Source organism: Chelonia mydas, chromosome 1 (assembly GCF_015237465.2).
Source record: "Chelonia mydas isolate rCheMyd1 chromosome 1, rCheMyd1.pri.v2, whole genome shotgun sequence".
NCBI lineage: Eukaryota > Metazoa > Chordata > Testudines > Cheloniidae > Chelonia > Chelonia mydas.
In genome coordinates, this window is record NC_057849.1 from 155,805,779 (window position 1) to 155,821,097 (window position 15,319).

The 15,319-nt window shown below is 43.2% G+C and overlaps 1 protein-coding gene across 4 annotated transcripts in view; it reads left to right on the top strand.

The window, feature by feature from the left end:
• RIPK4 (receptor interacting serine/threonine kinase 4) overlaps positions 1 to 15,319 on the top strand; it is a 44,947-nt gene that overhangs the window by 17,103 nt on the left and 12,525 nt on the right. For all 4 annotated transcript variants that reach the window (XM_043538194.1, XM_043538193.1, XM_007064412.4 and 1 more), the window contains exon 2: positions 9,461 to 9,752. In XM_043538194.1, coding sequence (XP_043394129.1) covers positions 9,468 to 9,752 — 285 coding nt within the window. In that variant the 5' untranslated portion in view covers positions 9,461 to 9,467. The remainder of the gene's footprint in view (positions 1 to 9,460; positions 9,753 to 15,319) is intronic.

The window sequence follows — 15,319 nt, forward strand, 5'->3', positions numbered from 1 at the left end:
GTCGGGTTAGGGTGTGGCTACTGCAGAATCTGTTCCCATCCAGCTTCAAGTCCAAGCCATATTTTAACTAGGTCAGATTTATCACGTTGTAACTGGGTTAGTTTGCATGGTTGACTTTAGAGTCTAGATGGGACCACAGGTGCTGTTTTGTTATAGCTGTAACCTGTGCTAGCTACAGCCACTTCTGAGAGCTGCTGTTAAGCATTAAATTGGCTTAACGTGGCTTTGCTTCACTGGACTAGTATGCACAAGTCTGCAGGATTGGGGTCTGTGCGTGGTTAGGGGCCACATCCCCTGGGAAAGAGGACAGTGGATTCCTTGGCAATAGAAGAAGACAGACCCCCCATCTCCCAGATAGGGTCAGCTGTCTCTTGTGCTCCTGGTGGCCCTCATTAGGGAACAAACTTGTTCAATTAAAAATGATTCTTCTGTACACAAGGCCCTAGCTTAGTTGTAACGTGGTATAGGGCACTTAGGTGGAGTTTTGCAACTGTTCTAGGCCAGATTTTGCCCCCAGGATCAGTGTATGGTGTGGACCCTCTATGCAAGGAGCTCCCCCCTCTTGTGAGAAGGGTCACCAGCCACCTCCATGGCGCACTCTCTCCCTTCCTAGGAATCGCAGAAGATTCTGCAGGCTCAGGATCTGCATGGAGGGAGGGGACAAGAAGTGGGTTGTCCTGTGTTGGGTGGATGCCCATGGTCTCCCCCACCAAGTGGTGTCCTGAGGTGGTAATTGTTAGGTCAGAATAAAAGAATTAAGATTAAAGTAGGCCAAAAAGTTGCAGATGATTCAATAAAAGACAACACCAAAAAACTTAAAGGGTAAATTTGATTAGATATACTCAAACAATTGCTTAGGCTTTTTTATTCTGTGTTCCATTGAAGTAAAAATAACTCTTAAAATTAGCAAATTTCCTAGACCTGTTTTGTTTTCAATATTGGATTAGGCTAAAGGACTGTCGCTTTAATTTACTCAACTTGCTGCTGCTTTTATTCTCTCCAGGCGCTCAGGAATTTGGAGAGAAGCAGTATTCAAATATTAGATTTAAGGAATCTGAAACAATGAATAAAATTCTCTCCAGGTTTGACATGAGGAAATTTCTTAACCTTCAATGAGTTTTCACTAAGTTGGTCTTCATATTTAATATTATACGTTGCAATTGGATAACATCTTTCATCCATTGATTTCAAAGTAATTAAACAATTAAATGGATGCTCTTAACTTGAAAAATGTGTTGTAAATTAAAGTTGTATGGGTATTGGTTAAGACTTTCAAAGCTGATGCATTTCCTAGCTAGATCTTAAAACCTCCGCCATTAGTATTAACATCTTTTTAGATTATTATGTTGGGTATTCATTTCTATTCCTCGCTGTTTCTTTTGCATATTGTAAGGTGAAAATATGTGAATGTTTTGTAGGCATTTTGCTGCAATGCCTACAAAAATACTTGACAACCATTAGGCTGCTGGTGTGCTGAGATCACAGCCTATAATGCTGATCAGTACTGTCTCATGGTAGCTCACGAAAGCTTATGCTCAAATAAATTTGTTAGTCTCTGAGGTGCCACAAGTCCTCCTTTTCATTGTTTACTTGTAATCCTCTGTTTGTCTGTCACTTAAGCCAGGTCTACACTACAGCCCTGTATTGGTATAACTACTGTTGCTTAGGGCTGTGAAAAATCTACATCCCTGAGCAATGTAGTTATACAGACCTTCCCGCCCCCGCTCCCCATGTAGACAGTGCTATGTCAATGGGAGAAGCTCTCCCATAGCTCCCGGCTTTTGGGGAAGTGGATTAACTATGCCAAAGGGAGAAGCTCTCGCGTCAGCGTAAGAGCGTCTTCACTGAAGTGCGGCAGCTGCATTGGTACAGCTGCGCCACTGTAGTGCTGTAGGTGAAGACAAGTCCTTATGCTTGAATTGTAAGCCTGTTGGGACAGGGAATGTCATTTGTTCGCTGTTCGTACAGTTCTTAGCACAATGGGGCCGTGGGCCCTGACTAGGGCTCTCCTAGGTGTTAAAATACTATTACAAAATTGCAGAGGAATGTGCTTATTTTAGAACCCCTTCTTGCGTTGCAAGTTTTCTACAATAAATTGTAGAAATGTTTATGGGTGGCCTAGGATATTGAAAACTTGATTTGTTTTGTGTTTTTAAGGTTGAATTTAATTTGACTGTTCCTGTGAGTCTCCCAGCATGCCACCAATCTCCTTCAGGAGCTTGTAGAAGTAACGCTGCCAATAAATGAGTGGGTTTTCCTTTCTGAGGCTTTCCTAAGCTGCTGCTGTTGCTCAAAAATTTGGGGTGGGATTGGGGAGAGGCAATACAAAATATAACACTAACTCTTTGGTTACAGATTTTAAGACTAGCTCAAACTAGCCTGAGTAATCCATGGATTAACAACTGTTGTTGTTTGGTCTAGTCCTCTTCTGGGAATCTTAAAAATAAACTTGGAAAAGCTCCAGGAAATGTCTGTAATATAGAATTATTTTAACTGGCTTGGTATCAAATTTAAAATATGGGTCTGTAGTAATGGCATGTGGTCTTATTAGGAACATCTTTGTCTCTGCTGCATTTCTGTAGACAAATTCTGGTGGTGGTAGTTGACAATTCTCTGATTGATGAGCTAGGTGAGGTTTAATGAGGAGTGAGTGTGCAGCCACAGATACTTTTCTTTAAAGCCAAGTCATCTCGGGGATATTGAGCCAAATTCCATTCCTAGAAACTTTATTGCCTGAGTCTCCCAGTTGACTTTGAATGGGAGATGTACAGATGTACCTGGGGGTAGAATTGGGCCTATTTTGACTTTCCTCTCTAAAGAGGGAAGAGGATCAATGGAAGCCCAAGCAAGAGCACCAACAGAGGGTATGCACCAGAAAGAAGTAGAGCAAGCTAATCTGAAGGACTAGTGGTGGACGAAGCAAGTTGTATTAGCCCTGTGGCTAGAATGGCTTTTATAGGCAGATATCAGAGGCAAAGGGGGATAAACTCTCTGGGAGAAATCCAGAGGTTCTTATATGCACTTATTTGTTGAGGATATCTCATTCCCATTATAGGTTGTGTATGTAAAGGTCATGAAAGGAGACTCTTTGACTGGACATATTGGCATCTGACTCTTTGTGGTGGGTTTTGGGGAAAAAGGAACCTTCTCAGTTAAACCACAGACACACACAGAGATAGATAGAGATGCGCACACACACACACTACAGTGGGATCTGGGCTTATAGTACTAGGAAACATCATACTGGTAGAGAATGCTGCATTGTTGCTTGGATGTAAAAGTGAACAAAGCTCCTTTGTCAATCTCTGGTGAATGTGTGGGTAGAAGTTCAATGTTCATGTAACACTCCTTGAGAAGAGCTGAGAGAACTTAAATGGCCTAGCTAATGTTCTCTCTCTGCCTATGAAAGTTCAGTCTCCCGTCTTTAGCTACCACTAAGTTGGGGGGTTTAATTACAATGCCATAGTGAGCCAGTATGGCGAACAGTGTTTGAGTCTGCCAGCGTAGAATGGATTGAGAACTACGTTAGCATGAATGAAGGAATCTTTTTGGCTGCAAATATGTGGTAGCCTAATAAAAAACATTGTGTTATCCACCTTGTCCACATTCCATTTTGAGGGTCAATAAGATGTTGTTAGTAATATGATATATTCCATTCTATGCAATCAATGAAGTGGGCTGCAGCCCATGAACGCTTATATATGAAAGCTTATGCTCAAATACATTTGTTAATCTCTAAGGTGCTACAAGTCCTCTTTTTCTTTTTGCGGACACAGACTAACAGGGCTGCTACTCTGAAATCAACCATAAGTGTCTTTCAAAGCATTGTGCTGCTGAAAATTGGTGGAGAAACTTGAAATGAGCAGTGGAAGTCAGATGTGTCAGAAGTGGGTATTGTGGCATGACACAGTTGAAAGGATTAGTACGTAAAACCCAGATTTGAAAAGCTGCTAGGTAATTGTTCTGCTTCTGGATCACTGCTCAGCCAGTGACAGTTTGTTCTGATGATATTACTGGTATTCCTTGCTAGAGAGTTGTGTGGTGTAATTTTTTGTAAATGGGATGGGTCTCTCCTTGCCTGGGAGCATTCCAGCTGTTTTGCTCATGTAGGTTGTCTGGAGATTAATACTCCTGATTCTTTCTGACTTCCCTCTGGGTCACTATCTGTGTCTGGAGTAATAGTTAACTTTGTTTAGATTGTTCTCAGAAAATGCATAACTGCTAGGATTACTTGGTCAATGTTAAAATTGTATTCCTCATCACAGAGTGCAATCCTTAGGGCATAACAAAAGGAGATAAATGCCAATACAGAGGTTCTCAAATGGCTTTCATTCTGACTGTAATACAAGGGAAATAATCAAGGTTGTCTTTATAAGAAGACTGGGAGGGGGACTTACAAAACTGAACAATGGGTTATCAAGTTTCTTCAAATCACTGAAGCTCACTTCTGTTTTTGATCAGCCCTTGTGCGCACATGTCAGTTAACATCTGGTTCTGTCTCTTGTGTGTTTTGAGGGAGGGTCTCTATTGTGATAGAGGAGGCATTTGACACAGCCTCATTCCTTTTGGAGTGGGTTGCAAAAAATAAAATTCAAAGAATGAAGTGACGTCAGATTGATATCTTGAAAAAGACCTTTAGGCAAATCAGAAACAACCTTTTTTAGGTATGCCGAAGGTCCAAGTTGTTAGAGTAGCCCTTCAGCTGATTAGATAACTATACATATTGCTTGAAGCTAGCCCATCTGCTAGTATATTCTTCTGATACAGTGCATTCTGCTGGGGTAGTCCTAGTTACAGAATGCTGAATACAAAAAAAAATCTTGAGCAGTACTATAAAATATACATTAATTGGAATTATGTGAGATAATCATAGATGGAAGCTCATTTCTTTGTCTACCCCCACTAGTGACCAGCACGTGGGGAGACAAAGCAACACTGAGTAGAGAAGATCACTATAGTAGGAGGAGAATTGATCTCTCGGATTGTAATGTAGGATATTGCAGCTGATGGGGTAATAATAAATGGGCAATAGTCTTGTGCCCTTTGATTAAATAACATCAATTAGAATGAACATTCCGTTTCTTTTTGTAGGGCATTTAAAAGTGGTGGTGTTCCCCAGCACCAGCAGCTTGCACTGAATGTCTAGCTGAATAACTAAAAGCATGTATTAAACTCTTGATCTCTTTAAAAAAAAAAAAAAAAATTAAATCCAATTATATATACAGTGTTCTGTGTGGTAGCATTAGCACCTAGATATCCAGGTGATAAGCACTTTAAAATAATTGAGGATTGTATTCTGAATGCCCGGCAAATTTTGCACTATCAGAAAGAAGGGCCAGTTACAGATCTCTCATCTTTGACTGCTGTTATTGAAAAGAACTTGTTTGGGTCAATGGGCTAACTATAAACACTGTCCAAGATTTTCAAACTGACTAATGATTTTGGGTGCACTGAGACCCCCTTTTAGGCACTTTATTTTCAGAAAGTGCTGAGCACCTGCCCTCTGAAAATCCTTTAGGGCTTCTCAAGGTGGGCACTCAAATCCACTGGTCACTTTCTAAAAACTCTTTGAGCACTAACTATACAGGGAGGTTACTCTCACGTAGGGGAGGTGGTGGAAGGCAGAATCTTTGATCTTGCTGTAACTTCAGACCCCTTCATAACCAAGAAACCCCATATTTGTGAATGTGTCTCAGTGGCTCCATTTACATGGTTAAGTGGTTGCTGGTGCTTCTTGCTAACTCCACCATGGAGTGTTCAGACAAATTTTACACCTCTTAGACTCCAAAGCTAGCTCAAGCCTGATGAATTATGCTGGCTGTGTATGTGGCTTGAGGGCAAGGAGTTGGTTGTTCTGTTCATGGGAGCTCCCTTCCAGTATGCCAAAGAGCAGCCTCTGTGCTTGTCTACAAAGGCAATTATTTCAAAGGAAAATTGCTGAAGGCAGCAACAAGAGCCAACATGGATAATAGAGGAGAGGTTCCTTCCCCACAGTCCAGCTTTTCCTTCCTTCCTCTCCAAAAAAACACTTATTTTCTCCTCCTCCAAAAAAATTCACATAGGATTCCAATTCTAAAAACTTGGCTGTTGAGTGACTTGCAGTTAGCAGGAAGAAGACACTAACCTATCACTCAATAGTACCACACCAGATTGTTACGTCTGCTAGACAGGATTTTTAGTTACCAGTTGCATTTTTAATTTTAATGACTGATGTTGATTCACTTACATTTCCCACGAATGACCCAGTGGAATTTTTCCTGCCCCAGAATGTGGAGAAATAGTTCAAGATAAAATGTTAAGATCTTCAATTGAAAAGTGCTAAAGCCTCAAGGCTTAGGTTGATGGCCAGCACCTGAAATCTCTTAATAAGAAGCATTGTTGATATTTAATTTTGTAGCGAATGTTTATCTTGCTTGGGTCCAGAGGTGGATTTACCATGAAACAAATGGGGGGTGGCCGGGTGCGTGTCACCAAAATGCAGGACAAATCTCATCTGACAACCTGCCCCCGAGTCCCGGCCGGTGGCACGGCCAGGCGCAGGCAGGCTACATGCATGCTGTGGCCAGTGGTCCCACGCTGCTCCTGGAAGTGGTTGGCTGCTGGCACATCTCTGCGCACCCCTGGCCAGGGGGGGAGGCAGCTCCGTGCACTGCTCCCGTCCTAGGCAGCACGCAGAGATGTGCCAGCAGGGCTAAGGCGGCTCCCTGCCCATGCTGTCTCCCTCACTCTGCCACGCCGCTCCCGGAAGCAGCCGGCATGTCCCTGCGGGGGGTGTCTCTGCACATTGCTCCCATCCCGAGCGCTGACTCCGCAGCTCCCGTTGGCCTGCACCCAAACTTCCTCCCAGAGCCTGCACTCTTTCCACACCGCTGCCCCAGCCCAGAGCCTGCACCCCACACCCAAACTTCCTCCCAGAGCCTCTATCCTGCACCCCAAACCCCTGCCCCAATCAAGGTACCTCACTTTATTTTCATTTACTTCCTATTACTTACAATGTAGGAGGAGGATGAAGAAAAAAGAATGGAAAAACGGGGGGAGATAAGAGAGAGTGTTCTTTTTCTTGGCTGGGTTGGGGGGGGGCAAAAATGAAACTGCGCACAGGGCCCCACTAACTCTAAATCTGCCGCTGCTTGGGTCGCCCGTTCTGTGAGCAGTGTAATTTGAATTTCAAATCTCTGCTCTGGAGCCCCGATCTGCACTGAGAATGGTGGGGAAGAGAGTCACGTGGCTCACTTAGCTGAATGCTTGGTTCAGCACAGCCTTATGCTGGGATATGCTGGACAGTGTAAAACTCGAACTTTTACATTTATTTTTGTTACAAAGTTGATTCCTAAGTTGGAGCACAGTAAGCGTTCGGCATATCATCTTGATTTTGTTAAACTGGTTTCGTAGCATAACTGTCCTTTCTCTAGCAGAATAATGATCCTCTTCTAGAGTAGGAATATAAATTCCTCTAGCACAGAAGAGTAGTGGGCTAGATCTTGCTCAACTCAGTACCTCCTTTTCAAATTTTACAAGGTTGCATTAGCAGCTTTGGCATTTGCTGTGGAATTCCATGGATCTTTCCATTCCTTGCACTTCAGATCATAGCATAAGAAGTAGCAAAGTTTCTTTAAGTAATTTTCTTTATAAGCTCTATCAGCACTTAACTTTTCTGAGTAGTAGGTGAATCACGTGTGATTAAAAAGCCAGGTTCTATATAATAGCTTCATAAGGTGTGTGCAACACACTTAGGACCAAATCATCGGATCATATAAATTGATATTTTTCAATTAAAGCCAACAGAGCTTTAATGACTTCCACCAGCTTGAGATCTGGCCCTGGGCATTTATCAGAACTGCTGGTTCTAATTGACTGAAGTGACGAACCACACAAGTATTACAGTATGTCTACACTGCCCATGTTACAGCGCGGCCGTGCTGTGACATGGGCAGTGTAGTCACACTTTATCGCTAGGGGAGAGCTCTCCCAGCCATAAAAAATCACCACCCCGAACGAGTGGTGGTAGCTTTATCGCCGGGAGTGCAGCTATACTGGTGCTTTCCAGTGCAAAAACTTTTGCTGCTCAGGGTTTTCTGTTTTTTGGTCCCCCCCCCCCCGAACGACTAAACTTTTAGCGCGGAAAGTGGCAGTGTAGACACAGCCTTAGTAGAGGTGGTAGGAGTTTTCTGCATTTTAACATTTTCAGCATTTTTAGTGAAAAGTTGTGTGTTTTCAAACAACTTTTAAGTCCAGATTTTCATTGCATTTTAAGGGGAAACTAGTGCTTCAAATCCACCATGCTGAAGAACCAAAATGCAGAAGTTTTATCTATTCTTGCATAATTGATTTTATAGCCCATCTTCCAAAATGTTTCACAAAGGTTTTAAGAACATGAGATGTTTCATTTTAGAAATTACTGAACTCAGCTGCACTAGGGAGTGAAAGTTTAAGGTCCTCCCAACTTGGATAGCTTGTGTGTCTTGCAAGGGCTTGCATGGAACAAGAGCTTCTGATGATACATGACTTCTATACCTCTTTTTGTTGCTTGGAGAACAGAAGCAACCTGGTTTTATTGTTACCCGTGAGCCAAAGTTGCACAGTATGTTGTCCTATTGTTAATTTTTGGTTGTATTCCTCCCTAACAGGTGACCCTCTCTCTTTCTAGTTCTCTCTCCTTTATATAAAACTTAGAACGGGGACCCTTGTATTGTCAGATTTGGTCTTAACTTCAGGTAAACAAATACCAATGACTAGATTGTGAAATCAGCACTAAGTCCTCTGCCTTATTGCTTGCAGTGTGGGATCTTGTTCTGGGAGGTAGTGAATGGCCTCAACTCCCATTGACTTTAAAAGGAGCAACTCATGGGGTCAGACCGCACATGGTTTGTAAATAATGCTTGTGTTGCACAGTGTAGTGACAAGTCTGGATACATTAGATACTTACCCAACTGGGCCTGCTAACTTAAAACGAAGGTCAACATTTTCAGTGCTAGCTAGAGCTGGAGGACTGTAGTAACAAACTGGACTTGGTCCATGTTGGAAAGGGGACTTTCATGGTACTGTGTTCATCTAATTGGAAAAACTCCCCCCTCTAAGGCGTTTGTCCCCAGACCTAATATAGCTTTGGTTACTTATGTGTAGCAAGGCAATCTGAGCAATACTGTCCTATCACAATTAGAAATGAGCTTGTCTTATAATTCACAAAAGGCTAATGATTTTAATAGCCAAGGGAGTTTAAGATTATGGTAAATCTAAGCATTAAACGTGCTCTCTTCAAAAGCAAGTGCTGTGCATGTAATCAGTGGATGAATGGATTTAACACTAATTGTGGATACTGGACATCATCTGAGGCTCAACCAAGTAAGGATTTATTAAATGCATTATTCAGTCCTGTGAGCTAATGTGTGTGTATGTGTTTGTGTGTATGTGTTTTGTGAATGACCATTGAACCCTGTATGGTATGCTCCATTTCATCTAGGGAGCGTATGGAGCTATTGGAAGAAGCCAAGAAGATGGAAATGGCAAAGTTTCGTTACATTCTTCCTGTGTATGGCATCTGTAAAGAACCTGTTGGCTTGGTCATGGAATACATGGAGACAGGATCACTGGAAAAGCTCCTGGCCTCAGAACCGCTGCCGTGGGAGCTACGCTTCCGAATTATCCATGAGACAGCTGTGGGTATGAACTTCCTGCACTGCATGTCCCCACCACTACTCCACCTGGACCTCAAGCCTGCCAACATCCTGCTGGATGCTCATTATCATGTGAAGGTAATGCCTGGGGTGTACTCCTATTTGAGTGTGCTTTTAGGTCTCACTTCTGTCCGACGGTATCTTTGCATGACTTTTGCTGATTTCAAAGGGAGTTGTACAGGTATGTGAGAGCAAAACTGTGCCCAGAGGGTTCAAAATAAATACTTGTAAGCCTGATTTGTACCATGCGAAACCTGCTTTTTGGGTTTAGTTAGTAATCATCTCTTTCCCCCACCCCATTCTGAAGTGTTGCACAACTGGCTTGGTACAGGCTATAAGGTCTCCCTCTGAAGAAGAGACAAGTAGTAGATCTAGGGCTAGATTAGTTTAAAAAAAAAAAATAGCAGGGTCAAAGTTTAGCAGAAAAGTCTGGCTTTTAGGCCTCTATCAAATAGCTCGCCCTTGTGATGGGGGATAAGGCAGTAAACGGGGAGGGCAAAAGGGATGTGGCCCTTGGAGGGATAGCTTCTAAGTCATTTGTGTCTGTTCCAAAATCATCCACAGCACCCACTTAGCAACCCTATTCCATCTGGGGCCTCTGCAGGCATGCCCGAGTCTAGTCAGTATTAGCAGGCTTCGAGCTGGAATCCGCAGGAATGACTGAATTCCTGGAGGTGCTATGTATATTCCCCCCCGTGCCCCCGACTCGTTTGCTCAGAGTTGATACTGTGAAAAGTGGACCTCCCCTAGCCAGCCACACCCATCATAACATTCACTCAGATTTTCATGGGCTTAGTGTTAAGAAATTCTTCTTTCGCTTAATTTCCCCACTCATCAGCCAAGTCGTGACCATTTGAGGTGGATTTTTCTAGTCCTGTCATTCACTCTGTTAAAAATGTGGGCTTTCCTTGTGTTTGGAATTTGAGCTTAGTGCTTGTTTTCTAGGTTTGGGCCTGATCCTGCCCCTGCTGAAGTTGGTGGCAAAACTTTTATCTTCAAGGGTGCAGGATTTAGCCCCTTGTTGGCTGATGTTTGGTGGTCACGTGTATCAAAGTGGTGACCTGCCCCCCAATTGGATAAACAGCTTGTTCTAGTCTGTCAGCTCCTTTTTGAGTTCTTTACCCTAGAATGAACCCAACTCTTAAATGGTAAATCAATAATTTTAGTACAAAGTCATTTAAAAGACACCCTCATGCACCGCGCCTTACTGTTCCTGACCCAAGCAGATGTTTGTATATATGCTGCAAATATGAGCGGTGGAGTGGGCCAGCTCTGTACACGTTCTAGGTGTGGAACACTATCCGCTCCCAATAACTTCAGTGGTGGTTGTGATTGTACTTCTCTGAAAATCATTTGGCAGACTTACAAAAGTCAGGCTTTGATTTTGTTTGTTAGAAACATTTAACAACTATCCAATTAAAAAAAAAACAAACAAACAAAACCACAAATCTCCTTACTGGTGGGATGGAGGTTCAGAGCTATAGTAAACATGTTTTTTAGGTAAGTCAGGCCGTGTCTACCCTACAGACTTCTGGCAGCACAGCTACGTTGGTTGGGGTGTGAAGAGATGTGAATCCTGACCAGCACAACTGTGCCAGCAAAAGCCCCTAGCGTTGATGCAGTGATATCCACAAACTGCGCTCTGGCCAGTAAAGATCGCCTAGCTCCAGTGTGGTGGAATAAGCTATGCTGATGGAAAGTGAATTTTGCCCATATAAACTGAGACTACACTAGTAGCCTCTTGCCTGCAAAGCACCTTGACACACAAGTTTAGACCTTGCTTCAAGTCTGAGGCCATCTCACTGGTGGCTAAGCCTTCTGGTGGCCTACTTCTTGGGTGGTCCCTTCCCAAGAAATAGATCACAATATAGTGGCTTAATGGTTCTTGGACAGTAACATAAAGGACTATATACATGGCTGTTCAAAGCATGCTCTGCATATCTATTAAATGCTTGGAGGTTATCTCCAAGCATTTATTTATTTTAAGTATAAAGTCCTCCATTGTCTATGTTTATTGAATCCCAAATTCTTGGCTCATCTGTAATCAGTCTGAAAGGTGTTTTTTTTTTTTTTTTTTTTTTTTTTTTTTGCATTTTTCTCTTTTAGGATTACTAAAAGCCGCATAGTAAACGGGTACTAGTCGGCATATATTTGGATGATGATAGAATGGGAAGGGGGCAATGTGCAAAGTGCTAAAGGCACCAACAAATGAGGATGGTGCTGATGTCTGTAACATGCTATGCTCGGAGGGTGCAGTACAGTTTAGCAACCTGAGAGCCAAATCTGGCTCCCACTGGCTTCGGTGGGAGTTGGATTCCACCCTGAGCAAGCAGACATGCAAGGTTAAAGCCATACTTTTCAGGCACATGCAAATGCCAGTGTGGTACATGCATACCTACAGACAAACTGGAGAGACTGAAGATGCCTTAATTCATGAGTATGTAAGTTGGGTTTCTGCACCCAAGAACATGTGGCCTCAAAGCTCCCTTTTGTGTAGGGTGAATCTCAGGGCTGAAAACTTACACTCCAGAGCAATGTAGCTATGCCATGCCATGCCAGCCTCCCCACTGCATAGACAGAATTCTTCTGTTGACCTAGCTACTGTGTCTCAGGGAGGTGGATTAACTACAGCAAAGGAAAAACCCTTCCCTTCACTGTAGTGAGCATCCACACTTAAGGCTTGGCTTCACTTGCGAGTTAGAGCGCATTAAAGCAGCCCCAGGTGCTCTAACTCACAATGCGTCCACACTGGCAAGGCATGTAGAGCGCCCGGACTCCGCAGCTGGAGTGCTCCTGGTAATCCACCTCGACAAGAGGCATAAGGCTTGCTGTGCCCCGGCTGGAGCACCACGGAGCCAGTGTGGACGCTCTGGTCTATTAATGCGCTCTGATCGGCCTCCAGAAGTGTCCCACAATGCCTGTTCTAGCCACTCTGGTCATCACTTTGAACTCTACTGCCCTGCCCTCAGGTGATCAACCGTCAGACCCGCCCTTTTGAAAATCCTTCCTGTTTGCTCAGCCAGGCGTGGAGTGCTCTCAGCAAATCTTTCCAGGCGACCATGCCTCCACGCGCCAGGCGATCCCCAGTATGGAGCAATGGCGAGGTGCTGGACCTCATCAGTGTTCTGGGGGAGGAAGCTGTCCAGTCTCAGCTACATTTAGCATTTTAGGTGTAGACATAGCCACACACCTTGCAGCCTGACTTAATATGCATTTTTCTTCCTGACAGGCTAATAGAGCCTGTGATTCAGGTACTTTTCCTTTTAAATGGCAGCATAATTAGCAGGTGATTGTTCACTCATTTTAGGAACCAGCAGTTGCAGGCTGCAAAAGAAGAGTGGATTCATGTTCTAGGGGAAAAGGTTCTTTACAAAGTGTGTCCTTAAGCCAGGAAACAAACAAACCAGCTCCCAAATGCAGTAAACCGGAAATGCTCCTGTATGTCTTTCCACTTTTTAAAATAAAAACCGCACCCGTCTCTTTTTACAAGTACAATATTTATTTTAAAAATTCCGTGTGGGGATGATATTCCTTTCTGTGCAGCCCTATTGCATTAGTCATCAAGTGGATGCCCTTGTACCATAAAGTTGTCTCTGGGGTGTTGCACAGTATTTTTGTTTAATTTTATTATTGAGGAATAATTAGCAGGGTGGTGTAAACCACAGCCGGAAACAAATGAATAGAAGAAATCTATTTCAAAGAGTTCAAGGTGATGTCTTGTCATCTGTAAATGATATATTTACGGTAAGGCTTTGCTAAGCATTTTTTTTTTTTTAAGTTTATGCAGCTGTTGTACAAGTATCCTAGAAGTTAGAGATGGAAAAGACCCAGTAGATCTAGTCCAGTTCTCTGCTCATGCAGGACTGTTTTCCTATACTACTTTTTCTAGTGTCTCGTTCAGTTCCAAGCAATGGGTCTTTCCAATACTTCCACTGGGAAGATTCCACATATTAATAAGCGTCACTATCCAGAATCTTTTCCTGATATTCAGCCTGTATTTTCACTTTCTTAATTCTGACCCATTACTCCTTATTGTTCCCACTTGTACCAACCTAAATAATTCCTCTCCCTGCTTTAGTGTTTGCCCCCTTCAAATATAGACTATAGACTCTTTGTCTCCACTTCTCACTTAGCCAAGCGAGACATAATTGGCTCTAGCAATCTTTCTTGATAATATTATGATTTGGATGGCTTGAAATAAGTATCTCTTCTCTGCATTCCCTGTGATTTGTCAATATCTGTCTAGTAATTGGGTGCCCAGGAACAAATGCAGTATCTCAGATGCTGCCATAAAGAGCCATTAGAGTATTAATTCCTTGATCTGGTGCCTCTTCATCAGAGGTGAAAGTAAGCTGGTACACCCCGGTACGCCGTACCGGTAAGAGCCGGTGCGCCGTACCAGGACTGGCTTTCCCAGACGGCAATTTAAAGCCCTGGGGTAGCAGCGGCGGGACTCCGGCGGGGATTTAAAGGGCCAGGGCGGTAGCGGCGGCTGGAGCCCCAGGGCCCCTTAAATCCCCGATGGAGCCGGCCGCCGCTACCCCAGGGCTCGGGCAGCAGGGCTCAGGCGGGGATTTAAAGGGCTCAGGGCTCTGGCAGCCGCTACCACAACAGAGCTTTAAAGGGCCTGGGGCTCTGCCAGAGCCCCGGGGTAGCGGTGGCAGCCGGAAGCCCCCAGGACTCCTGAGTGATTTAAAGGGCTTGGGGCTCTGCTGTGGTAGCGGCAGCTGGAGCCCTGGGCCCTTTAAATCGCCCCCGAGCCCCTCTGCGGCTGGTAGCTCAGGGGTGATTTTAAAGGGCCACTACCACAGCTGGAGCCCGGGGCCCTTTTAAATCAAGATTTAATGATTTCCTTTGTATCATTAGTGTTCCTAGCTAAACAAATGTTAGGAGTGAGACTTTTGTGAAACATTGTACCAAATGTTATTGCATCTACCACTTTCCTATCACTGGCTAATTTTGTTTTATTAAAGAAGTGAATGTGAACTTTAAAGGGGCACAGTCAAGTTGAAAGATGTATTTCTGTCTGGCAATGTCATATGTACCTACTGTAGTAACAAGTAATGTCCAAAATTACTAGAACTGAAAAGTTAGACTAGCTTTTCCTGTTCTGCAGTTTACTTTCTGTATAGTTTCAGTGTTTTCCTTTTGTTGGCTTCTCCTTTGCTGAAAAGATTGTTGTTAATATTCAGAGGAACAGAAAAACCCTTTGAGAATATAATATAAAAATTTATTTTAACATTTCAGGGTATTGTTTAAAGGATGCCCTACCAGAAACTCTATGAATCTGACTAATTTAAAAAGAATCCCAATTAAGAAATATTTCTGTTAACAAAGGCTTTAAATAAATTGGGGACAATTCAGGGAAATGAAGACAAAACCAGAAGTTAAATGCAAGCTGTATGGATAGATTGCATTAGTTAATGTAGCAATTTGCTTTGACTCCATCATATGTGAAATGTTGAAAACTAAAGTTCAATTTTTTGAAGCTAAAACACGCAGCTCGCTGCACCCATTCAATGCAAGCTTAAACACCCGTCTGTTTCCAAAAGTCATCAAAGAAAAACATAGCACCTCTGTAGCTCTCCAGGAGTGTTCTCATATCTGAGAATGAAATAAACATCAGGCACACCAACAGAGATGAT